We start from the raw sequence: 27,969 nt of genomic DNA on the forward strand, positions 1-27,969 counted from the left end.
GCGACAAAAGCTGATAATTACAAGCAAAATATAATTTCATGGAAGCAATAAAATACCTCCTGGTGAAAGTATTTTTTTTTTTTTTTAAATTATTTCCTGGAGCCTCAAATTCCAGCATTGGGAGAGGCAGAAGTGGGTGGATTTCTGGGAGTCAAAGGCTGTCTTTATTTCTTTGTCTCTGCCTGTCTGTCTGTTTTTCTCTTACACATACAGTATATGTGGCACATGCTATGTGTTTCATTATGTATTTTTATTTTGAGATGGGGTTTCTGTATCTTTGTACAGGCTGGTCTTGGGCAGCTGGTAGATGTGTGTCACTATATATGTAAATATGCATATAAATCTATGAAGAGTAAGGGGAAATAAAAATTAGTAGTCCATTTTGCTACCCTTTAAAAAAATGCAGGAATGGATGCCGTACCCAGGATAATCATAGCATGCATTATGAGCCCTCTAGTCTATAGGAGTAGCATCTCCAAGGATGATGCAGGTGTCTGGCAAACAACATGTCCTTTTCTCAAAAGTATTCTATGCAAGTGTTATCTCTGTGACCTATAAAAAAAATAGGACACTGCTACCAAATATCGGCTTATTTACTTTATAGCATTAAAATTTAAAGACTAACCTACTTTTATATACATATATTACTTTAGGTTATATAGTAACTACTTTAGTACTGTTATTTTGTTCATGAGTATGTATACATGTACATATGCACCTGTGTGTGTGTGTGCGTGCCTGCTGATGGATGGCTAGTGTCTGTCTGTCTGTCTTTATTGCCCTCCATCTAATATACCAATGTAGGGTCTGTCATTCTAGTAAAAAGCATACAGCCAGGTGTGGTGGCGCACGCCTTTAATCCCAGTATTTGGGAGTTCGAGGCAGGAGGATCTCTGTGAGTTCAAGTAACTCTGTCTTAAAAAAAAAAAAAAAAGACGTATCACACTCTCCACTCAACTGTGGAGAATATTCTGACCATTGGCTAGATCTGGGTAGGGGTTTAAAGTTTACCTCCTGTATTGTCCTTGGCTGGTGCCTTAGTTTGAGCGGGACCCCTGGGCCCAAATCTGCCTATCATATTGTTCTACTTGTAGATTTCTAGGACCTTCTGTATCCTTTTATTTTGCTATTCTCCCATGCGTCTCTCATTTAGAGTCCCAATAGGATGCCTTCCCCTCTCGTACTCTGGTGCCTCACATTTGACCATGTCCCCTGGAGGGGGAGACCTGGTAGCACTCAGAGGAAGGACAGCAGGTTACCAAGAAGAGACTTGATACCCTATGAGAATATACAGGGGGACGTAATCCCCCTCAGGAACAGTCATAGGGGAGGGGAATAATGGGAAAATGGGGGGGGGGGGGAGGAATGGGAGGATACAAGGGATGGGATAAACATTGAGATGTAACAAGAATAAATTAATAAAAAAAAAAATATCAAAAAAAAAAAAAAAAAAAGACATACCCCCTCCCCCACAGAAGGCTTTTGGCTCTAGCTAGGGACTCTTACCTTCATTTTCTGTATTGGCTGGCACAGAGTCCACAGCGAAGGGGTGCCATGGCTGGAGATCGTCCAGGCTGAACTCCCCGTTCACGGGAAGGAGCTCCACGGTGGTTTTCGTTTCAGTCAAAGACGGCATGAGGGCATCATTTCCATAGCTGATTCTGGGTTCGCTGATCATATTGGCCAGGACATCATCGGAGTAGTTCTGTTCTTTCTGAAGCAGCTCGTCTAAACAAACAAAGCCCATTGCGTCCTTGGTTAATGTCTGCCCGCAGGGGCCATGGCTCCAACAGCAGTTCCCACTGGGCTATGTGTGACGGGCGGACTGTCATCTAGCAAGACCTACCATGTAGAAAGTACGTTCCTTAAGGACCATCACAGCTACACTGACAGCTACAGTGTCTGGGTGGGTTTGGTCCATAGGGGTTGGGACCCCCCCATGGGTTGGGACCACGGAGAATGGTCCAGTGGTGGGCTGATGCTAACCTGTTGCTGCTCCGCTCCTACAGAGGTGAAGACCTCAAGGATTAACTGCCTTTTCCTGTCCACATGTGTCCAGTGACCACGAGGGATGCATCGCATGCTCTCCTGTAGCACTGGGGTGGAGTGCTAACACCAAGGACGGGAGCAGGCAAGGTGCAGCCTCGGAAGCAAGACACATCCTTTACCTCTATCTTCTGTGAACGTGGGGGAGGGTGAAGAAAGTGTTCTCGATGGGCAGCCTGCTCCAGTCAGCTGCTGCCTTCTGCTCTGAAAACACCTGCCTTCTTCCAATGCATCAGGGACAAAAAACCATGTACTCTGTCCTTCAAGACACAGTCCTGTGGACACTGGACCCTGCTAACTATCTGGGTTAATCTTTCATCTCTGTCTCCCAGCTTTACGGATGTGACTTGAGATGAAAGCTGCTTCCTTTCTTCTCTGTAGTTTCCATCTTCCAAAGCAAAATCTCATCGCCATCCCTCTTTTTAAACACACACACACACACACACACACACACACACACACACACACACACACACACACACACACCAACCTCACAGAATATCACAGATCTACCCAAAGTCCTGAGAGTCCAGTGAAAAATCCTCCAACCACACCTTGCACCATTTAAATAAAAAAACAGAATATAACTTTATAACGAGTATACTGTATTTTTTTGTACCACAAGACGCACCTGACCATAAGATCCACCCAGTTTTTAGAGAAGTAAAACAAGAAAAACCAAATTAGTACTAGTATAATAAAATATTTACTAAGATGTAACAAAATGTGGTAATATTAAACAGTGTTAACTCAACAGGAGGAAAGACTTAGAGACTCAAGCACTTTTCTAATTTCCTCAGCTGGCACACTGAAGACATTGGTAAGTGACCTTTGTGGATGCCTGATGGACAGCAATTGGACCATAAGGTGCACCCTAATTTCCCTCCACTTTTGGGAGGAATGTGTGTTATGGTCCAAAAAATATGGTAGATGTTACCCCTCCCCCCAAACAAAACCCCTGGAAGATTTATGAACCTCCGGTTAATTTACAACAATGTCCACTTGACACTTTCATTATAGGTAAAAAAAAAAAAGGAGAGGCCCATGTGGTATTACTATTTGGTTAACTTAAGTGCGGCATCACTCAATCACACTTGTGTCAACCGTTTGGGCAGGCTGGAGAAAGTAAAGAAAATTTGACTTGTAACGTTTTACTATCATCTTTTGAATTCTCTCTTAAGTTGACAAAAAAAAAAAAAAGTCAATTACTGGAAAAATTAAAATTCTGTTCAAATGTGTACCCATTAAAACAATTTGAAGGGACAGTATTAAAGTGTGTGATTAATATCTTCCTGTAGAGTCAGTTTTATTACAAGAGATTATTTTAAATGATAGAACCCCAAGCAAATTAGTCCTTTTGAAGTCTAATTTCAGTTATAATATATACCTACTAAGTGTGGCACTGATCGAAAATTCAATATTTGATGCTTGCAGTGACCTTTTCCACACAGATAAAAGGCTCTCATTAGATTTCCTCCAGGCTTTTCCACGTCTCACCAAGTCACAGGTAATGGCCAATAACTTAGCCAAAGCCTTATTTTATAAATTAAATGGGCATTTCTTTTATATAAATCGTATGCTTTGACTCTTTAGCACTTAGTCCCCTGAAGCCAAGATAGTGTGGAATAATTATTGGTGCCTACATGTCCATCTTGAGAGGAAAGACCCCCAGCCAGGAGGGAGCCCTTGGCTGCTTGGGGTCTCTGTGGCATTTATCACCATCCACTTCCTGGACTTTGGAACTTTTCATTGTCTTGGTGTCTCCCCATAACCTCTCTGGATAACCCTGCACCTCCGTGCGCGTGCAGGTGGGGGGGGGAGAGAGAGAGAGAGAGAGAGAGAGAGAGAGAGAGAGAGAGAGAGAGAGAGAGAGAGAGAGAGAGAGAGAGAGAGGAGAAAAAGCTCCATGCCCTTAACTTTTTCTTCTTGTATCTCTTTCTACAACTTTCCCTTTTAAAAACAGCAGCTATGCTTCTATGTGTGGACAGCACAGAAATGCTATTTCTTCCTGACTGTCAGTCTGTCATCTTACACAATCTGAGTCTTTCTCCTGGACTGTGGGCTTGGCTCTCTTCTTCTCCCTCCTGCCTTCCCATGCCACAGCTAGTGCAGACAGAAAGCTCAGCCTTCCAACCACATACTTAAGTAAATGACACATACTTAACACTACTGGTGACATTTGAATTCCAATTCTGAATTCTCTCATCCACCTTTCACGCCCCTTTTTGTGGTCTCTCCATTTATTTTGCCTTGATAATTGTAGCCTGCTACCATATGAGTGTCCCCCAAAATTTCTGCACTGCAACTTACTCCCCACCACAGTAACAATCCATGGGATGGTAGGGGGGGCTAGGGGATGCGACTAAGTGAAGGGCCTCACTGCTATGAATGGAGTAGGGCTTGTTCTCTCTGGAGGGCAGAGCAAGGTCATCACTCTGAATGAGTTCTCTAAGATACTGAACTTTCCAGCATCTTCTTACACTGGTAGTTAGGACTGTGAGAAATACATTTTTATTTTTTATAAACTACCTAGGGAAAGATACTGGTTACTGGTTTCTGTTGTTGTTTTTATCGTTTTAATTTAACACCAGAGTCTCATGTAGTCCAGGCTGGCTCATAGTCTATGCACATGATAACCTTGAACTCATAATCCTGTGCCAGTTCTGAGATGACATGAATGTACCAGCACATCCAGCTCAGATATTGGAAAAAGCAATACAAACTGACCGATTGCTGCTCTCCCTACTAGTCTTCATTTGACTGTCTTTCTAGGTCTTTCCCAGATACTGAGGCATGATGCCTCCTGAGTTCAGTGAGCCTTCATTGTGTACTTACTGAGTTATTCAAGATGCTGGGGTCCTTCAGTGATTCTAGCCCCCTGCGTATCTTGAGCTGTATGGCTTATAACTCCTTCCTGCCTACACCATACCTCTTGAGCTGTGGTATTGAACAGTGTGGGTTATCATTACTGGAGGGCCTGTTTGCAGAGTAAAGCAAACATAAGGCTGCCTTCCAATCATATTAGCCTCACAGAGTGGACACTGTCTCCTCACCCGTACCCCAACGGGTATTTCTCAGACCAGAGAAACAGGAGAAAGGAGGGAGGAAAGGGAGGGAGGAAGAGAGAAAGGGAAGAAGGGAGGGAGAGAGAGACAGGGAGGGAGGGAGGGAAGGAGAGAGCAAGAGAGCGAGTGAGGGTGAGAGAGAGAGAGAGAGAGAGGAAGAAGGAAGGAAGGAGCGAGAAATGGAGAGAGGGAGGAGGGAAGAGAGGAGAAAGGAGAGAAGATAGATCCCAAGTCAGTGAAAAAGGCGGAGTTGGGACTCATAACAGGGGAATCTTATATTTGCATACAGGTGCTGGTATTTCAGGCACAGATTACTGTAGCACCTTTTTCTTATTTATCTTCTAAGTTGTTGGCAAGATATTTCCTCCAAATGGGCACAAGACACTGAGACCCACTGTTGTGAAGACCACTGGCTTTCATAACATCCACGTGACAGGGAGGGGGCTGGAGAGATGGCTCGGTAGTTAAGAGCACTGGTTGCTCTTGCCCAGGGCCTGGGTTCAGTTTCCAGCACTCACAACCATCCACAACACCAGTTCCAGGCAATCTGGTATCTTCTGAACTCTACAACTTCCAGGCACACATGTGGTACAAATACATATATGCAGGTAAAATGTTAATACATATTAAAATAAAATCTAAATACCCTCAAAACAAACAGAAACCCTATCAGGAAATATATGTGGAAAGCTGACATGTTAAAAAAAAAAATCTTCCCTCTCATTTTCCGTTGAGAAAAAAAGCACTTAGCCTTTGTACACGAAGTAGCAGAAATCCATATCATTATCTTAAGTTAGCATAGGAAATTTAGAAGTAACCACTTCTGGCTATGCCATTTGGAACAAGGAACTCAGTATGGTCTTAAAGGCAGGGAGCTGGGTAAATTTGAAAGGATTACTATTTCCACAGTAGAACTCTACTTTGTGATCATAAATGTTCAAGCCAGCCAGCTACGTTGTGATTAAGGGCTCAGGATTTTACCACTGGCAAATGCACTGGCCCTGGCCAAGTGTGCCTGTGACCAATGGGGCAGGGGCCAGTGTGGCTGCTTCACCGTCTTGAGCTTTGATTCCACAGTGAGGCTAAACTGCCAAAAGCCATCTTCTACTGCGTTGATGGCTCAGATGGATTATCCTTCTATCTGGATTAATATTTTAACACAATGCTTTGACGGCCTGTACTGAGGTTCACTGGGGCTTTTGTATATCTAAGCTTGCCAATGGCTATGTTAAGCTAAGAGATGACGACGTTCATTTTCCAAGACTCTCTTCCCCTTCTGTAAAGTTACTCGCTATTGCCTATAACTGTATCATTTACATCTTCATCTTCTACAATACGAAGACACTTGAGTTTTCAAGGTTAAAGCAGGAATATTTAATTGAGCCCTGTGATGGTAATATTTCACTTACAGTTTAAGCATTGGAGGTGAATTTAAACACAAACACACAGCGAACCCCGCCATCTTCCTCTTTCAAAATGATTTGATGACATATGTAGGCAAAGCAAACTTAAGTAAACATGAAAAGGGGCGTGGGCACCATTCACCACTTAGCTGTTGTGGAAAACATTGAAGATATTTCAAAGGAAGCAACATCAAAAGAGACAATGATTTCATCTTCCAATGACAACTTCCAGTTTTGGTTTTGTAGATGCAAGCGATGTCCATGATTACTCATTTTTAGGGACATGACCTTATGAATAAAAAGGTCTGCTGGAGGAGGGACTACATGAACTGTACAGAATCCACCCCATAGTCTCCTTGTAACTATTAAAAGACGCATTGGCCAAACAATTTTCAAAATTTTAAGGGCTACATTTTAGGTCTTCAGAAAATAAAATGTATAGTCTTTGAGTCAACCTTTCTACAAGCTTCACAATTACTGATAATACCTACTGACTGACACCTCCCATGAGTCAGGAAGACTCTTTCTTCACCATTTAGACGAGGAGTTATCTTAGCCTTTAGCCCTGCCAAACAAGGCCATTAAAAGACGGTTTAGAGACCATCAACAACTGGGTCCTCAGGCTTGCCATGTATTTCTTCTAGAATTGAATCTTTATTGACATAGTAACTGTTTATTTTTATTGTTTGAATCCTAGTTGGAAAAAATACTGATCTCCAACCTCTACTAAAATAAGAATTTATTTTTAATTTTGTGTAACAGGGGATTCTCCCATAACAAGCTTTTTATCATTTAAATAGATACATATCCATCTGCTAACTCCTTTACACACTACTCTGTGCACACCCCCAAGTACACTAGAAGTATCTATGAAAGTGTTGTAACTTTCCCCCATCAAAAGGTGCCACTATAAATCAGCCATCAGCCATCAGCCATTCTAGGCATTCTGCCCACACTAGAACCATGAGATCAGATTTAATTTTCCAACCAGACTTTGTGCATGTGTGTCTCTTGGCTCACACTATTAACGTGCTGCTGTTACTAAAGTTCCTGTGGCCTCTGACCCTCCTTAAGTCTGTGTTCTTTATCCACAAGCTTCCAGGTGGTTGGCTGACAGTATCTGGAGCTCCCTCATGTCAATTCTGTCAGGTAAACTCAAGTTCCTTTGGTGTCCTTGGAGATCTTGTTGGAAGCACAACATTACGTATCATAATGCGTGCCTAGAATCCCAGCACTTAGAAGGCTGAGATAGGAGGACTCCAAATATAAAGCTAACCTGGGTTATATAGCAAGTTTGAGGATCTCTTGGGTTACATAGCAAGATTTTAGAGAGAGAGAGAGAGAGAGAGAGAGAGAGAGAGAGAGAGAGAGAGAGAGATAAGATATACAGAATCTTAATTCCTCTTCCACCTCTTAGATACAAGGGAGTATCTGCACATTTAGGGCTCCAGGGTGACTGTCATTTGCGGTGCAGTCTGAGGACCAGAGCCACAAGCCATACACAAGCATTGCTATGTTTTGGCCTCAGTTCCCTTCATCAAAGGCAAACCAGTCCACAGGACAGAATGTGAAAACAGAGCAAAGCACAGGGGGAAAAAAGCACTATTGCCAGGAGAAGACATGTACTCTAGGACACCTTAAGAAAATCTTATCTTGGTTGCTTTAAAGCTAATTATTCAGGGCCACACTGCTGCAGGAGGATGCCCCAAGAAAGCCAAGATCAGCCATGATTTCCTTCTCTGGGAAATTATTTATTAAGCAGGAAGGGGGAATGCAGCAGAGTTTTGGGGGAAGCGTGCTGATGTCTCACAGTCTCTGAGAAAAAGGATGTCCACACAGGAAGGCACCAGGACAGACTTCATTATTGGCTATTCCCATAACGGCAAACTATTCCTGCACTGCAGCCCCTCGGCGGAGCAGCCTGGTGGGCAGGCTTGGCCTGGCTCTATGGAACAGCAGCTGATAGGGATGACGACTTGAGAACGCGTCGAATCTTCCTGTGATCACTGCCTGTGTTTACCATGCTCTGATTATGTACAAACCACAGCTATCTTCAGTACCAGGCACAGGCCCCGAAGCACTTGAATCCTGCTATGACTACCTTAAAAAAAAAGACCCACGACCCTCCTGACACTGTCCATGTCTGTGGCCTTGATAACTGCTCACTGGCTTATTTGGTACCCATGGCAATTGCCCAGTGAGAATAGAATGCACAAACAGCCATCCAGAGAAGGTTTAAGATTAACAAGCAAGGCACGCTAGCACATGGGAGGCTGAAACCGGAAGATCCTAAGTTCGATGACAACCTAGTTATGTACTGAGTTTCAAGCCAGCATTAGGTACGGAGTGAGATTACTTCTCAAAATAAATAATAGATAGATAAATAGTCATCAAGCTGCAGAATTGATATTTTAATAGCAACCTGAGTACTGCAGCTCCTACGGTAATCTTTTCATCGGTCCATGAAAATGTCCATGTTATTTAGAAAGGGATAAAATCAATTATTGGTTTTTTTCTCCATAAAAAGAAGCTAAGGTACAAGAGGTTAAAGGTATAGCTCGAGAGGTTCTGGAGGGCAGAGCAGCAACGTCAGGTGGCAGTACTCAGGCGGGCAAGGCTGCTCTCTGCACCTGAGGTTAGCGCCCACCATTTTTCCTTTTGATGTTCCATCCCCAACAATGGTTTCATTTCCCCCAGCAACGCTCACTGTCTTTCATCTCATAAACAAACGACTATTGTGTATATGCATAAGGTCTCCCACAGCTTCACATTTAAGGAAGTCAGTCCCTGAGGGGGGGCCTTGAGGCTTTAGGGTCCAGCCTTACTTCCTGTTCATGCTACGCTTCCTGACTTTGGAGGCAATGTGCCACCCACCACACCTTCCCTCTCAAACTGGAAGCCAAAACCAAACCCCTTCCTCCTTCAAATTGTTTCTTGACAGATGTTGCCTCTGCAATGAGAAAAGAACCTGATACAAGTGGACACTGTAGGGTGGCCACGGGGTCCCTGGATTAAGTTGCACTCTGCCCCACTATATAGACCCCTGCCCCTTTTTTTGTCCCCAGTGAAATGGAGTGACCAGGCTACTTCAGTGGCTGAGAGGGAAATTGCACGGTAGGACTGCCCCCAAACTGGGGAAACATCCATAGACATCATTAAAAAGCAATATTCTTCCACAAACCTAGTTGACCTGTCTTCCAGACAATTAGGGCAGCTCTTTTGTTTTTTTTAAACCACACCCTCAGTCTCGAGAATCGCCCAGACTCTAAGTTCAAACCCATGTCTAAATCAAGATTTATTTTTCTTTAGAAGTTTCTTGGCCAGAGTTCTAAAGGGGGTGTGTTTGGTCCACTTATGGCCGGGAACTGTCCCTAGAGAGAATTCACACAAGGCTGTACATCACTTGTGAAAATATTCCTTATTAGAAGTGACATTTTCCTGAAATACCACCGTCTGGTCTAGACGGAAGTTTCAGAAGAAGTGCCTTTCCCTTGAAGATGAGTTTCCCTGTGGCTTTCAAACACCTACATCAAACAGCTCAATAGCATTAGTCAGAAATGAAGATGAAAACGCAGCCAGGCTCCATGGCCTTGGACAGAGGATTAAAAAGCTTCCCTTTGCACGTTTATTTATGGAACTTGTGCCAAGGTCCTGATCTTATTTCCAACCACTTTGCGGGGGGTGGTCTTAATCCTCCTGGAATGTTAGCAACCTAAGGAGTTGACTGCACTGTTTACACATTACAGCAATAGTCCCCAAAAGAAAGGCTGTGGGCTAAAGCTCTAATTCTCATACATACACATTACCTGAATGTATACGCTTTGAAAATGAATCACACGGTGAAGAATCCAGCTCTAAGGGGCCATTATATGTTTAATTTACTTTATGGTACTTTCCAGCTGTGGTGACACACCTGTAATCCTAGCACTTGGGAGACAGAAGCTAAAGAATCAAGACCAACCTGGGCTACGTGAGGAGACACAGTCTCATAGCCGTGAAGCTTTAAAAAGGCAGGTGTGGCCCTTTGATCAGCTTTCAGTAAAATGGCACCGTATGGCACTTACCATAAGCAGATATAAACTATGCTGTCTCTACAAACAAAACTCAAAATCTGATTTTTATACAGTAACTATCAGAGGGCCAATCTTTCACAGACTCTTCAACCCAAGAAACTGTTCTTTTGCATTCTAGGGCAAGCACCAGTTGCCTTGGGTAGTTGTAAGGGATGGTTAACTAAAGGATCTCCAATGTAATTATCCTGTGGAATTGGTTCAACGCTGCTGCAGAACCCTATTATAACCTCTGTGACAAGGACTTCACTGTGACTGTCATAATCTTGCAGGAAGAGGGGACCAGGTGGGACTAATGACAAAAGTAACATTTCATTCAGTGTGAAATAAGATAAAAGCCAAGCACTGAGTGATTAGCAGTGTTTTGCGTTTAAATGTTTTCATCTCTCACACAGCAGGCTCCTCTAGCTACCTTTCCATGCTCACTGTTTAAAATTTCTTCTTTATGGTTGTGCCCACAGAGAGTGAACTTTTTGAGGCTACTGAGGCATCATCTGTAGTACAGGTTTATTAGCTTTAGGGACACACAAAGGGGGACCCCTGAGGAAGAAGTCTTTCCAGTTAGATTCTCCAGCACTTAATTTTCAGTGTCCAGGAAGGCTCTTTGACATACTTGGTTTCGTCATATATTTGCTTAAAAATGAAAGATTAGCCTCTAATCCCAGCACTTGGGAGGCAGAGGCAGGCGGATCGCTGTGAGTTTGAGGCCAGCCTGGTCTATAAAAGCGAGGCCAGGACAGTCAAGGCTGCGAAGAAAAACTCTGTCTCGAAAACCAAATCCAAACAAAACTAACAAACAGATTGATATACTTATAATAACATCACCTATTATTTTGAAAATCTAGTTTTTAGTGAGGACAAAAACAAAACAAAACAACAATAACCCCCCCCCCCGCCAAAACATAAAACAAAAACTCCAAAACTAGAATAAGGATGAAAAAAATTAAAATGACAGTTTTTATTTTCTTATGTTCATTCAGTTGAGTCAGACTGTAGCCCAACTGAGCCCAGAGTCTCCTAGTACCATCTCTGCTGCTGGAGGGCTTCTGGGCATCGGTCCCTGGGGTTCTCTCCTCTTCGCTTGAGCTCCAAGCCAACTATGAGACAGCAGGTAGAAAGGAAACCAGCCTCTACGTCTAAAGAACATCAGACCCTTACACATCTACACAGAAGTTTCTTTGAGGTGAGGCATATAAATGGACCATGACTGACTCAGTTGCACGTGCAGAGAACTTCAGTTACCGTGTGTGTCCTCAAATACACCAGACACTGAAGGAGAAGGGTGGCCAGCTACTGCGGCCACAGTGCTGCTGGTCATAGCTCTGCAGTTGCAGACAGACCTTCAGTAGGAGCTCTCACTGTGGTAGTCTCCATTACTGTTGTCCCTGATAGCTGTGTCCATTTGTGACTTAATCTCACAAGTCCTCTCCCTCAAACTTGAAAGAGAACTCTGCCTGGCCTGCGTAAGACCACAGCAGATAAACAGAATGGGAGACACATTGCTCTGCTGGGAAGAGAGCTCATTAGAATGGATTCTAGTTGATGAGTGACTGACAGACTACTATGTTCACGAGGATGAAAAGAATGGGCCAGCAAAACTGGTAAGCCCGTGCTAGAAAGGAAGATTCCAATATCTGTAGGCAACTTCACCAAGAGAGCCTAAGAGATATGCTGATACTTAGGGGGTCCTGTGGAAAACAAGCATACATAAATATATATATCATCACAATGGAGGATGGACTGCTTTCCCATCATGAGTCACTGTAGGCAGGACAGCTCATTTTAGATGCTAATTTGTGCATAGTTTGAAAACCCTAAACACATCCTTTGTACTCCGAAGGACAAACAGGCCAGTGTGCAGAAGTACACTTGTTTTCCAGTGAGTAACCCTAACTACAGCAATGGCCCTTTCTCTCCTGTAGTAGCTCATTTACATGTTTTCATAATAATGCACAGGAGACTGCCATGAATAACACCGACTGTCAACTTCACAGAGTCCGGAATCACCATGGAGACAAGCCTCCCGGCACACTTGAGAGGGATTATTTAGATTAGGTTAATGGCAGACCTACTCTAAGTGTGGGCAGCACCATTCTCTGGGCCTCTTTTGCCTAAAGAGGGAGTTGCTACCTGAACCTGGAAACCCATCACCCTCTAGTTCTCACTGTGTATGCGGTGCGACCAGCTGCCTCAAGCTCCTGCTGCCTTGACGATAAACCCTTTCTCCCTTAAGCTGCTCTGGTCAGGCTAATGTATCACAGCAACCGAAAAAGTAAGACAGAGACCAAGCCTGAAAATGGCAAGCGCCAAACATTAAGGGTTTGGCAGGGGATGGAATCTCTCTGACTCAGGAAGGCATTCGTAGTGCACAGCGGTGAGGAATGGAAAAGGCCTCATCGCAGGCAATCTGGAACAAGGAAAATCAAACTGGTTGAGCCTTACGTAGCGACCTCATTTCCTCACCCTTTAATTAATTAGTTGAGCTATTCATCTGGCAAGCAATCTTATCATCTTCTAGACCAGTGCCAGGAATAACTGACACAAACTCTTTGAACACAAAGAACTCAAGGAGCTTAGAAAAGGATCCCAACCAAGTGCTTGGATGTCTTCTTCCTCAGCGACACTGCCAAACTCTTCCCCTCCCCCATCTCTGGTCTCCAACTGAACCTGCAGCATGACGGCCATTTTGGGATCTGCCCGCTTCCATGGTTCCAGGGCAGATTATAGATGCATGGTTTCATTCCAGCTTTTGGCATGGCTCTGGGTATCTGAGCTCAGTTTCTCATGGCTTCACAACAAGTACTTTACTAAGCGCTCAGAGCAAAAACATCTGGAAAATGCTCACCGGGATTTTACCATGTCATCTTCAAAACAATATGGAACTGCTGACAGCATGATTGCACTGGGCTAGGTATTGGGAACAGTGCACAAGAAGACGCACACTGGCTCTGTTCAAATATAAACTGTCATGTTATACAGGAGCCTGTGCGTCCATGGATTTGGGAATCCCTGGCATGGGGTGTCCTGGAACCAAGCCCTAAACAACCAGCACTGATGGATATCTACCCAGGCATGGGAGATTATATTCCAATCTCTCCAAACTGCTTCTCAGCATTAGTACAGGGCTTCCCCTAAGATTCTTGGGGCTCTCTTAAAAATACATGAGTCGAGAAACTTATTTTTTTTAAAATAAGTTTGTTTATTTTTTAAAAAAGATTTATTTATTTATTATTATATATACACAGTGCTTTGCCTGTATGTACTCCTGCAGGCCAGAAGAGCACATCAGATCTCATTATAGAGGGTTGTGAGCCACCATGTGGTTGCTGGGAATTGAACTCAGGACTTCCAGAGGAATGGTCAGTGCTTTTAGCCTCTGATTCATCTCTCCAGCACCAAGTTTGTTTATTTTTAATTTATTCACTTTCCATCCCAATTGTGGCCTCTTCCCTCATTTCTTCCAGGTACCACCCTCCTTCCCTCTTTCCCCCTCCCCCACTTCCCCTAGTCCTCAGAAACGTATTTTTTAAAAGGTCTCTTTAAAATGCTGTTTTCATTCCCACACAGTTAACCTCTCCTCACCTCACCAAGCTCTGCAAATAGTTGAACCAACAGCCTGTCTCTAAATAAACACTACTAAAGTGTGATAGTCTTCAGCTCTTCAGCAACATGTAATTAAGTCACTTAGAAGTTTACTCCTTATAATTGCCATAGCCCACCAGTGTCCCTCTGAAAAACGCAAGAGCTTTATGCAGTACTTACTCACTGTAACCTTCAACAATAAACTGTGAAACGATCCACATTACCGTGCGTTTACACATGTCTTTTCATCTTCCCAGTGTGGTAAACATTAATTAACCCTGGCTAATTAACCCAGCCACAGTTTACAAATTCATTCCTTTATCAGCCTCACGTGAAAGGCAACGCACTTACAACATCCCACAATCCAGTACCAATTAAATATGGAAATTCATTTTTTTTCCATGTACAGGGCAAAGATATGGGACTTAAACATGAGAGAAGCATCTCAGATCCTTAGAAATCAAGGGAAGGAAAACAGACTGCCCCTGCCCGTTAGAATGAGCCTCCTACCTCACTCAGTGACCACGATGGAACCTGATTGCAGGGTCTTTGCAGATGTAATGGGTGTAAGATTATGTGATTCTGTGGAATACTCTATTCTCATTGTCTGTTGTGTCAGGATAGCAAAGACACAGCAACCGAGATGAGAGAGTGAGCGCGAGGTGGCTACTGGGTGCCACATCTACCATCTAAAGCAAGGGCAAGCATTCGGGGCAGTTCCAGAAGCAAGAGAAAGCACTGGAGCACGTTCTGTCTGGAAGTCTCCAGAGGGGCGTGGCCTCATAGTGAGTTTGGCTGGACCCTGGGCATGGTAGACTAGGGAATGCTAATCTAAGAGGCTACTCTGTCTGTCTGGGGGCATGTCCCTCCAAATGTCAGAAAGCCTTATGGGCAAAACACTCCCTCCTTTGAGTTCTGTTCTCTTTCAACAGCCTTCTGAAGAGAACAACCATTTCCTTTCCTGGCCCCATGGGTTTTATCCTGATAAGACCCCAAGAACTTTCTATGCTGGGCCAACTCAGCAAGGAAGAGGAGCAGCCTCGCCGAAGCAGCCAGTAAACACAGAGGTTATGTCACTTCCTTCCTAGGAAGCCAGAGAAGCTGAGCACTGCCTGGCACCAAGACACGTGGCAAATACCAGGCAAGTTTCAGATCGTACTAAACTCAGAGCTGTGACACCATAGTCACAGGCGCCAGGATGGAGAACGACACTCACCCAGTGACTCCATCTAGAGAATCAGGAACAGCTGGGGGAAGCCATAAAATCTAGCCTGTCTATTTCAATTTAGGGCTCACAATGAACAAACTGGGTATCAGCAAAATTATTTTCAAACAGCCTGAAAGTTATGGTTTTGGTTTTATAGAATGAGTGGAACAGAATGCTGCATGGAGTGAGTGCTTAGAAGCAGCCTCTGAATTGTTTGTAACTCTCTGGCTCACGACACAGGAAATGGTGGCCATAATCTTTGTCCTGGGTTTGAAAAAGAGACTACCAACTTAAGAGTGGGGAGCATGGAAAAGTATTGATGGAGGGATGCTGAGGGAGCTGGGGGAAGTGGCGCAATTAGATTTCAATTCAAAACATCAAAAAAAAATATTAAAAATTAAGAGTACTAATATATTCCGTGGCTTCCGTGAATAATTTTTGGAATAAAGAGCACATGTGCAGTAAGTGGGTGGGGAGCAACGGAGAGGAAGCACATTACACCTATCCAAAGACTGACTTAGCTAGTACCACGGGCTGAACTGTATCCCCAGTGAGATACATTTAAGCCTCAGTCTGCAAGGAGAAGAGCCATTCACGGAGAGGATCTGGTGTTAAATGCTACAGGGTGACTGGACACTGAAGGTGGGGAGAAACCAAGGAGATATCTCTTGCAAAGAACAGGCTTTTATGGGAAGAAACATCAATATTATCTTATGAGCGAAACTCATGGCAGGAGGATAAATGCCTCCCTCCCCAAGGGTGGCTGTATGTAACCAAACAACATGCAGAAACAGAAAAACATCCCATGATCTCCTCATATGGGAGATGGTGAGTGCTACATACATGATCTTAAAAGTCTCAAGTCAGGACTGTGAGTGTGCTGAGCTGCAGCCCACCTCTGCCTAGATCTGCCCAATGCCATCCTGAACATGACTTTTTCTTAATAGACCATCTCTATTTCTATCACTATCTATGTGTCCCCGGGAGAGATCTTTGTTCCAGCACACCTGGAACTCCCTGTGGGCATTCTCTGGAGCATCTGCATCCCAGCTCACAACACTATGAAACAAAAAGGTGTCACGAAGAAACCAAAGAGGCCTTTCTAAAAAACAACCCACCAGCCTGTTGGCTTCATGATCTTGACCTTCCAGCCTCCAAAACGACAAGAAAAATAACTTTCATTTTAAAGCTACTCAAAATGTAATATTTTCTTTACACAGTGTCTCATGATATAGGCCAGGTTTGCCCAGAACCCAGGAGCTTCTTGCTTCAATATCCTGAGTGGCTGACATTATAAACATGTGCCACTCTTCCAACTTTGAGGTTGTTGTTGTTTTTGTTTTTTTTCTTTTCCTTTTTGGTCATAACTGAATATCAGAGAATGACTAATTTGTAAAGACCTTTCTGCAGGGGCTTCTGTTACTATCTACCGCTCTCATTTCAGTGTACAAAACCAACCCCTGCCCCAAATTCCTTGTTTTCTTTCAAATATATATGTGAGAGTTCCTTTGATTCACAGTCTGAAGGTTGTGAGCAAGGTACCTGTATGTGGCAGGGACATCTTTCTAGGTCACCATGGAGCAGAATGCCACCAATGGTGAGGCAGGGAAAGCTTCTCTTTGAAGACCTTAGCTAATTGCCACCCAAAGATCCTGCCCCCAAGACACTTAACATATACACTTGGGTATTCTGAACAACAGTTCTACCAAACCTCCTGTAAGGCTGAGTAACTGACGAGAATGACAGCGACCATGAAAACTTTGGAATGTGGCATGTTAAATAATCACCTTGGGCAAGTCCTGAAATAATCATCTTGGGCACACTGACACCCCTGTATCAGCCTTTTACGGCTTCCCTCCATAGCTGACCCAGTGTCTTTTTGACCATTAAGTAAATAAATTCATTGGCATGTACAAACAGAATTAGTTCCTAACCAATCCAGAAGCTAAGAATGTTATCAGATGGCATCTGAGGCCTACAGCTGGGGTTTCTCTTGCTTTTTCTCCAACCCACCTACTTGATGTTTCCACAGATGTATTTAAAACGTGTCTTCATTTATGGCTTTCTTTGTTTGGTTGCTATAGGAACTTCATAAAACTGCTTCCGTGTTAGAACATGGAATTGGGAGCAACCTAAGGCACATTTGGCTTCAGAATACACGATCTCTTATAAGGTGAAAGGTGTGTGTGTGTGTGTGTGTGTGTAAGTTTGGAGGAGGCAAATGCAAACTTTAACTGTAGCCCATGTCGTTAGAGTGTTTGTCTAGCCATACTAAGGCAAAAGAAAGAGCAGAGATCTTTTCTAAAGGGTTTCATTTTCTTTCTTATCTATGTTCATGCAAAGGTGACAGCTGGAAGATGAGGTTAAATTAAGCCTGCTCACTCTGGATATGCAAGAAAAAATCATTGAAAAAAATTTTTGGTCTTATTTCCTTTGAGACAGAATCTTAACATTTGGCCCAGGCTGGTCTGGAACTCACTGTATAGCTAGGCTGGCTTTGAACTTGGGAACTACTGAGATTACAGCCATGCGCCTGATATACCTACACAGCTGGAAATTATTGTACACCCCTCCACGGAGAAGGCAAGGAAATGACCTTATTTTTATTGCCCTGTTCCCAAGTGCTCTGTTCTTCTATGCCTCACTTCACCATGGGTGGAGGGACACTCCCAATGGCCCCTTCCCCTACCCCTGACTAGGACAGGCCCTGTCAGGTGGTCTATTTGTTTGCAGGACAAGGAAGGAAGAGCTGGCATTTGATTTCTAGTCCATGTCACTTCAGGAAGCAATGAAAGAGGGTTACAGGGTTTTCTTTTGCAATCTGAAACATACACCTCTTAACACAGCGGAGTGCCTCCTGGGGACTGGCTGCTAGTGTTGGCAGCCAGTGCGCCTTTTCTGGTGCTCTTTGTTGTCTGCTCTCTAGCTGACACATAGTTCTTGGGCTGCCAGTCAGTTGTCCAAGATTCAGATGAATGCCCTCTACAGTGCTGGTAACTCCAGGCATTCCATTAACTTCTTCTTTTGGCTCTTACTAAATTAATATCATTTTAGATTTGAAGGCTGCCTACATAGACGACTTCTATGGTGGAATCAGTGATAGAAAGGGAAGGATCAGGACCACGAGAGGAAAACGATCTGCTATAGAGACTACTAGCAGGCTCAAAATTTCTGAAGAGCTAGGAAAGTAGCGACTAGGGAAAAATTTCTAAGAATGAAGCCTGCCAGCCTTGTGCTTGGATAGCTTATTCTCCTTTAGATAACAGTACTTGAAGTTAATAAGCAGTTAGGGCTTTCTGGGGGGTGGGATGGGGTGAGTAGGTAAAGACCTTAACTGAGTTCTTTGTCCAGAAAACACACAGACACAGACAAACACAGACAGACAGACAGACACACACACACACACACACACACACACACACACACGAGGCCTGAGTTCTATGGTTATAACCCTTCCCCCTAACCCCAGCACACAGAGGGGAGAGAGGGAGGGATGGAGCGAGGGAGGGAGGGAAAGAGAAAGATAGATAGCTGCATGTGGTATCATGTTTAAAATCTCAATGCAGGAACAGAATCCTTGAGGCTCTGTGGCCAGCCATTCTAGTCTACTTGTGAGTTGCAGACCAATGGGAGACCTTGTCTCCAACAGAAGTTAGGAAGAGCTAAGGAACAGCCTGATGTCCTCTGGCCTATACATGTACACATGCACATACACCAAAACCAAAGAGAAAAGCAGTTTATGCCAACGACTTGAATCAATAAACACAGCATCGACACTGTGTCAACTAACAAAGCTATATTCAAACTTCAAAGTAAATACCATTTCTCTGTAATATTTTATGCAACGGCCTCTTGGAAATACATGCAGTCCTTGACGATAGAAATATAGCCTGATGATCTTCATAGCTGAAAATATCCCTCCTCAAACATGCTCCGGCTATACCGAGTCCACTGAACAGCAAACCTCAAGACAAGACAACATGTGCTGTTATTGATCACCCTTCTGATCAGATGAAGGACTGCTGGATAGTTTTATGTCAACTTGACACAAGCTATAGTCATCTGAGAGTCAGGGACCTTAGTTAAGCAAATGCCTCTCCATAAGATTAGGCTGCACACAAGGCTGTGTGTAGGATAATTTCTTAATTAGTGATTGACAGAAGATGGCTCAGCTCAATGTGGGTGGGCCTCTCTCCGGGCAGGTAGTCCTGGGTTCTATAAGAAAGCAGGCTGAGGAAGCCAGAGGAGCTAGCCAGTAGGCAAGAGCCCTCCATGGCCTCTGCATCCGCTCCTGCCTTCTTTTTGACTGTCTGTCCTGACTTCCTTCGATGATGAACAATGATGTGAGATGTAAGTCAAATAAGCCTTTTCCTCCCCAAGTTGCTTTGGCCATGATGCTTTTATCACAACAATAGCAACCTTGACTAAGACAAGGACTAAGAGCTGCCATTCAGAACTGTATGTTGGTACCACAGGTAGTGATCCAGGAAGGACTACAACTCAGAACCTGAGGTGTGGGTTCTTCCCCTGTGTAAAAGGGCAGCAGCATTTCCTAACGTGCTACTGTCTTCCACTCTGGTTTATTAGAGTAGGTGATGTCAGCCCCAAAATGGCCTCTACAAATTCTTTGAGTTTCTGTTTGTTTTTTTTACTGTACTTTGTTTGGGTGTCTTTTATCCAAAATACTTGGGATTGGAAATGATTCAGATTTCAGAATTTTTCAAAATTTGAGGGGCAATGGTGCTAATTTTATCTAGCTCTCATCTGCAGTCCAAAGATGTGATGTCGTATTTAAAGCTTTGGAAGCTTTAGATTCAGAACTTCCCACATGTAAAATGTCAGGACAAACCCATGCAATATACGTGTTCTAAGGTTATCAGTGAGAGCAGCAGCAGCCCTGAGCCAACCTGAGCCATGGCCACACTGCTGCTGCTGGCAATGTCTGCGATCCTGAGCGAAACTGTAGAAAAAGAGTAGGCAGGGACCAAGGGAGAGATTTTCTAAGACAGTAGTCAGGCCTGTGCTTGGTTTCCCTCTCCCTCTGGCAGGGAGCCACTGTCTTGAGTGTTTCGTTTTCTACCCCCTGAGGCAGAAGCCTCCTTATACCTAAAGAATAAAGTGCCTCCTGCACTCAGGTGCAGAGGGAAATCTTAAGCCAGGACTATCCGTGAATTGCAGAAAAACAGCCTGTCCTTTGATAAACCCAGCATTGCCCATAAGTCAAACAGAGTATGAAAATGCGAGGGAAGTTTGGCAGTCTGTTCTCTTTGATGTGGAGAGAAGAAAGCTGGCTTCCTTCCCCACGTTCAGCAAGGGTCTGCATCCACCCTGCTGCTAACAGCTCTTCAAGGGAACTTGAAAGTGGTGAGGTACCCTCAGAGTTTGCAGATTAAGATGCAGGGTGATTAAGTGGTTTGATCAAAATCAGAGACTAAAAATGGTCAGGGGTCAAGGGCTTCCTCATATCTTGCCAAAGCGCTTCCGAAATCAAAGTGAGTCTTTAAACACCTGGGGTGTGAATAAATGAGATGCTTTTCCCTATAAAGAAAAGTGGCCACACCGAACTGGAAGCCCCTTGTAGACATCTGAGCATTCAAATATGGCCTTGTTTCGGAACTTGAGACAGGTGTCATAAGCTGGCAGGTTCCTGGTATCTAGAATGTTCACCCTGCCACACCATTTCTGCATTTCCGTTCCTCGCCCCATAGACAGCAAACAGTTTCTATGGTTTCCAGGATCTTCATTCAGTGGCTGTAAATATCTGGATCTGAACATCTCATTTGAACCCATTCAGGAAGACAAGTCACTTTTTGTAGAAACTGTTGGCCTGGAAGTCATCATGTCTCAACTTAGGCTTGGGACCAAGTAAGGTATAATTTGGAAGAGCTCTTGTTTAAACTACAGGACCTTGAACTCCGCTCATACCCACAGAAATCCACATATTTTCTACTGCGAATTTTGCACATGCCTTGAATCCCAGCACTCAGGAAGCAGAGGCAGGTGGATCTCTGTGAGTTCAAGGCCAGCCTGGTCTACAAAACAAGTCTAGGATAGCCAAATCTACACAGAGAAACCCTGTCTTGGAAAAAACAAAAACCAAAACCAAAAAACCAAAACACAAAAACCAAAAAAACCCAAAAAACAAAAAACAAAAACAAAATCCCAAAAACAAAAGAAAACAAATTTAGAAGTTTAAAAACTCATGTTTATATGTGCTAGTAAAAATACAAGGTTTTGTAGAAATGAATGATGTCTTTGTATATATTTTTTACATAGAAAAATTAAAAGACCTAATTAATTTATCCTGAGACATTAGCCACATGAATGCCTATCAGCTTTGCAGACAGTCTCTGATTTACAGTGGTCTAACTTGCAGGATTTTCTGTCTTTGTGGTGAGTAGAAAATGATGCACATATATCTGTGGCTTCTCCTTTAATTTATTATACTATTAATTTATATGTTTTGGAAACAGGTCTGTATATGCGAGCCTGCTTTCAAACTGACAATCCCCCTGCTTCAGTACTTTAATGAACACATGGAAGTCAGCAACATCATCTTTGAAGAATAAAGTGCATTAGATGGCTACTAAACTCCTTGCCTTAGCCAATGCATCATCTACCAACCGTGGTTGAAATGAACTAGACTTTACCCATTGACAACCTAGTTTGTTCTGCAAGTCTCAAAGACATTGCAAATACTGTTGTTGTTGTTGTTACTATTATTATTATTTAAAATTCCTTTTCTTTTTAAGATAGGACTTCCTGGTGGAGCCAAAGGCTGGCCGTGAACTCAAAGTCCTTCTGTTTTAGTCTCCCAAGTGATAGGATCATAGGTATATACTAAGATGCCCAGCAAGAGTAATGTTTTGACACATAGGAAATCAGTATTTCTTCGGATAGGTCTCATAACAGCAAAGGTCACTAGGCCGACCCATGACTTGAAAATGTTAATGATGTGTGTGTGTGTGTGTGCATTAGATCCCTGGGAACTGGAGTTACAGGCAACTGTAAGTAGCCCACCTTGGGTTCTCTGTAACCGCTGAGGCATCTCTCCAGCCCTGTCGACCCATTCTCCCTGCTTATTACTTCCTACCCTAATAGTGTCTGCAGAAGATGCACGGCATAAGGGCTATTAACAAAGAATAATGAGGTTTACTCAGTGACTACATTGCAAATTCTGTTTCTGAGCAGAACAGCAAGAGGCAAATTAATGTTCCTTCCCAACTCTGACTCACATGCAAACAAATTCATCTCATTCCCAGTTAATCTTTGTGGAAGCATACTTCAAAATTAATTTGGCTTCATTTCCATATTCTGGGTGGTAAATATCACTGTGTTTTTTTTCCTTAAAAAAAAAAAAAAAAAAAAAAAAAACCTTGAAGGCAGCTGCTTGTGAAAAACAGAATAACCAGCTCTTATTACAGTCCAAAATCATTGGTTGTTCCCAAGACTCTTAAAAAAAAAAAAAAAAAAAAAAAAATCAGGACACATCTGTCGCAATACTCCATGCCAGGAAACCATCTTACCACCACCACTGGGGTCTGATTTCACACCCTACTCATTTTTTGTTAGGGCTTCTTTTTTGATTTTTGTTTCAAACCGTAGTGCCACATGTAAGAGTTGGTGAGCTGAGAAAATAACGCCCTGTATCACTGTAAGAATCAGCAGCTGGGCGTGGGAGACTCTGCCTCAGGCATCAGCCACCTGGTTGAGATGCTCCCTAGCACAAGGAAGTGAGGGACTGCATGAAAACAGACGGAGACCACTGAAGTGGTACAGCCAGCACAGCACAGCACGAAGATCACAGGACCTCTGGGATGTTACTGAGATGCGGAATAAAAGATGGAAGCACAAATCCTGCTACTTCTAAACACTCACCTTCTCCAAATGGGCGTGTTAGAGTCATCTCCCAGCACACACTGCGGCAGCATCCTGTTGTTTAATTAATCCTTATTTAAAAAACATTGTAACAGGAGTCTTGGGAGATGGTTCAGTGCACAAAGAGCTTGCTAGAAGTGTGGATGGAGTTTGAATTCCCAGAATCTAAGCAAACGATGGATGGATATGGCAGCCTACCTGTCATCTCAGCACTTGGGGGGTGAGGAAAGAGTAAATAAAGTAGAGTGAAAACAACGAGTTGGCCAAGTCAGCTTCAGCCTCCACATGCATTCACACATGTGTATTCCACTATGTGTTCCTACACACTTACACTCACTGAACATGGGGAACAGTGGTAACAGGAATACATTGCAAATCGATCTATATAGAGATCCACTATACTCTAGTTATGATTAATGTTGCCAACTTGATAGGCTCTAAAATGACCTAGGAGACAAGCTTCCAGGTAGGTCTATGAGGAAGTTTCTAGACTGAGGCAACTGAGGTGGGAAACCCAGCTTAAACGTAGGTGGGGCCGGTACTAACCCAGGGGCTAGAATCCTGGACTGAATAAAGGACAAGGCAAATTGAGCACCAGCAGCTGCCTTACCCTGCATCCTAACCGCAGATGGCGGTGAGGCCAGCTGCTTTGTGCTCCCACCGCCTCCATGACTACCCAGTCACCCTTGACTGAAATAAACCCTTCTTTAGGTTGCTCCTGTCAGATATCTGTCAATATCTTAAACAGGTTCTGAGGAAGAAGTAAAAACTGAAGTGGAAATTAAAAAGCACCCACAATAGTCAAAGCAATCCCAACCAAGCACCCAACCAACAGTATAGAACCTGCCAACAGAGCTCATACCTGCCAGTTCCAAGACTTAGCCACAAAGTTACAGTAATCAAATTAGTGTGGACAGACAGTAAAAATAGGCAGGGAATTGAGGGTAAATGAATCTATGGTCAACAGAATTTGCACACGCTACAATGGTCTTTTAATTGGGAAGAATATTGTTTTCAACACATGGTGATGGGATGTTGGGTATCTTTGTGAAAAAGATGAACTGAAACCCTTAACTAGCTAGTATCCCATATGAAATGAACCCAAGTTGAATCAGTTAATTGAAGAGCTAATAGTATGCATCTTTTAAAGAAAACACAGGTATAAACCGTGACCCTGGGGTTGGGCTGTGGCTTCTTCTATACATTACCAAAGCAACAGTGAAGAAACAGAGAATTACTCAGCTAGACTTCATCTCCAATTAAAACAACAAAACAAAACAACAACCCCTTATATAAAAAAGATACTTGCAAAGAAAGTCAAAACAAAACAAAACAATACCTACAGAATGGACAAAAATCTGTAAATTCTGTGTCTGTTAAGATACTGCCTAGAATACACAAAGAACTCACACAGCTTAACAACATCAACAATATCAATAATAATGCAAAAAAGCCAATTAAAATGGTTCAGGGATTTGAAAAAAAAATCAAGTTATCTGTTTCGCCGGGGGGGGGGGGGGGGGAAATGATCCAAGGTGAGTCACCACAATGTGGGTGATATTTTAATTCAGCTGACACCTGCCAGTGCCCATGCAGAACACAGAAAAGCAGATCAATACACTGTTGAATTATAGATTCTAGTGTCAACAATTTGCCTTTCTGGATAGATGACAGAGGCCAGTTTGTTTTTGTTTGTTTGTTTGTTTTGTTTTGCTCTAAATAAAAGCCAAACCAATAAAAACACTAAGCATTTTAGCATTTGTTCTTCTTGGACAGTGCACTTTCTGAGTGTTGCTGGTAAGGGCAATGGTATTGTGCACTGGAAAAATCTGTGTGAAAACAGTGCCAGAAGGAATGTTTGAGATGTCTATATTTATATGACCTTGTCAATGACTTCCACAGGTCTTCTTAATAAGATATAATCTGCTGATCTCTTAATTAAAATACCAGGGTCAGAAAAATAACCTTATATGGTATTACACCCATAAACGTATAAAGAACTACAATTGCCAGAATAGATGAGTTCATCTGCTAAGGGCTTACTACCCTCTTTGCAAAGCCCAGCTGGGAGCCTGAGACTCTGATGGCACTCCTCAGCCTTGCTGACCTCACTCTGTCAGAAAATCGGGATACCATCTTATTTTTACCTCTCCATTCGAAGGCTACAATCCTTGTGTATAGATTTCTGCACCAGACATTTTCATGCATGGAATTAGTGGTTTTATTTTGGAAAAATAACTGTCTTGCTCAGAGGGAGTCAAAGATACCCATTTAGATAATGGCAGCTAAAGACAAATCGAACCTCGTGTTAGTGACGCTGGGGAACCACAGACTGGCTTCGAGACTGTAACAAAGCCAGCAAAGATGGTCCTCCTGTCTGTCTGCGATATGAACGTGTGTTGTTTCCAAATGCCTGGATCATGCAGGTAGCGGTCTCCTTTTGTTAAAAGTCAAGTAAGAATAGAATAAATAAAATAGTGTTCTCTCTTGTTTACTGACAATTTTGTTGTCTTTGTCTCTCTGGTCCCCTGACTTCCACCTCGCTCAGTCTGTCTGGGTGCCCAGGTTGGTCTTGGCCTCCATATCCTTGAACATAAGCCTCCACCAATATTCTGTCTTGACTGACATTTACCCACAGGCTGGTCAATAATTCTCACACAGTACTAACTATTCTATTTTGTCAGATTGAGAAGAGTGGCAAATATTCTATTTTAAACCCAGCGTGGATTTGTAAACAGGCCCCACATCAACCAGCGTGTTAGGCAAAGACAACGGAAACCCTGTCTTGGAAATAAAAATACTGCATTCCTTTCCTGGAGGCTGGGAAGTTTTAATCAACAGGCCACAGTAAAATTGTAATAAAAAGCAAATTTGTAACAAAAATAAGCCTTTTTTCATTAAAGCGGCTTTCCTGTTTCCTCGGCACATGGTTCAGTACTGACACCACCCCATTCACCACAGATTTGCTTAGCTTTCTAGTTTATAGAATTTCACATTTTTATTAATTTGAATGCTAAAAGAAAAAAGAACAGCTATGAAACAATTAGAGCTGCCTTCCTCTTTCCTTTCTTCTGCCGAACTCATAAATTGGTCGTTCCAGCAGCTCTGTGAACAGCCGTCTCGGAACAGAGTACTGCTATGGCTTTAGGGCCTTGAGGTGGCTGTAATCAGAAGAAGCTTGAAGGAAAATAATAAAACTATCTCTCAATGGCAGCACAAAGAGTAGAGCAGAACCAATTCAGCATGGACTTAAGGGAAATTTCAGGTGACAAAAACATCTTAATTGCCTAAAATGGGCAAGTTGGCAAAGCCAAGGGTAAGCTTAAGCTCAGTGGGAGGGGAAAGGGCGTCTGCCCTTCTGCAGGTTAAATAATGACTCACACGGGCATGAACTCTGAATGGCTATAGTCTGTTAAACCAACGACTCAAATCATCACTGAATTAAGGAGAAATCCTGAACAATATTTAGAAGAAACCAGGAAATGGTTCATCTCTGTAAACATCTCTTACATCTGTCTTGACAAGAAAGTGCCATAATTTATATGCAGAACATTTTAAAGGAAAATATTAAATAGTAGGTGTGCTTGGAATTTGTGAATAATGATTTAAGCTGACTTAAAAATAATAGATACTAAAAGGCCAGGCCTTTATAAAAGAACTAGCAGCAGTCTGGAAAATTCTTGGGAAAGTCGAGTGTGATGCAAGATTAATCAACCAGCCACCGTGGCGACAGTGTGTAAAACTGTGACGTGAACACATGCTATGTGCCAAGGCTGCAATATAGAACCACCTCATACAGTGCTGAGAGGGGATCTGGGAAGTCTGGTTTATTCTTTACCTTGCTATGACCCTCCCCCCTCCCACAATGACATCATTCCATTTGCTTGATCAATCACAACAGCTTTAGGGAACACTGTGGCAGAAGAAAGGGAGTTATTGGAGGGGCCAAGAAAGGAGCTAAGTGTGGACTACAGTAATGGAAGCCTACAAAGTACACCAAGCTCTCTGCTAGATCCTGAGTCAAAGAGCAGGGATGGCAGTAGCGCTCACAGGGTTGGCATGGGGGGGGGGGTAGGGACAAGCAATTTAACACAAACTAGGTTATGGCCTCCCAGGTTTAAACCTAATGTGTACACCCTACAATTAAATAGAAGAAAATTATTGTGTGAGAGAGAACACAGAGGTGGGAGTCAGGCAGACCCTGGAAATCAGTTCGACTTTTATCCCTTCACTATCCTAAGTGGCCTCTCTAGGGTTCAGTTTCTTCAATTATAAGCTGAGAATACTGCCAGAGTGCTTCACAGTTGAGCTTCTCTCATACGCTGCCTCTGTGTGCAAAATACAACAAAGCCTTGAAGAAAGTGGACATGCCCAACGCCTGTGGGCCTGGCTCTTTAAAGGGTTGCAGCATGACTGTGGGCCCTGACTCCTCCTCTAAGCCTCCTGCAGCTTCCATATGTGATGGTCCAGTACTTCAAGGGTGAACTTTCATCACATACCCAGGTCACTGAATCATAGGCAGACATGAATTAGGTCACCGTACCATTGCTTCTGGCTTCCCCGTGCCATGCTAATCAGTAAGAGTTTGTAGAAGCGCTGAGGCTTCAGTTGGATCACGAGGGATGTGCCTTTTCAAGCAAGAAAGACCATGTGGTACTCGGGCTATGAAGAAGAGTGAGGGGCCAATGTGAAACAAAGGCTAGGACATCCAACTGGTA

At 43.2% G+C, this 27,969-nt stretch overlaps 1 protein-coding gene across 1 annotated transcript in view; it reads right to left on the bottom strand.

Moving 5' to 3' along the window:
- App (amyloid beta precursor protein) overlaps positions 1 to 27,969 on the bottom strand; it is a 220,432-nt gene that overhangs the window by 20,124 nt on the left and 172,339 nt on the right. The window contains exon 14 of the mRNA XM_051150165.1: positions 1,507 to 1,728. Within this exon, the coding sequence (XP_051006122.1) occupies positions 1,507 to 1,728 (222 nt within the window). The remainder of the gene's footprint in view (positions 1 to 1,506; positions 1,729 to 27,969) is intronic.

This window comes from Acomys russatus, chromosome 8, assembly GCF_903995435.1.
Source record: "Acomys russatus chromosome 8, mAcoRus1.1, whole genome shotgun sequence".
NCBI lineage: Eukaryota > Metazoa > Chordata > Mammalia > Rodentia > Muridae > Acomys > Acomys russatus.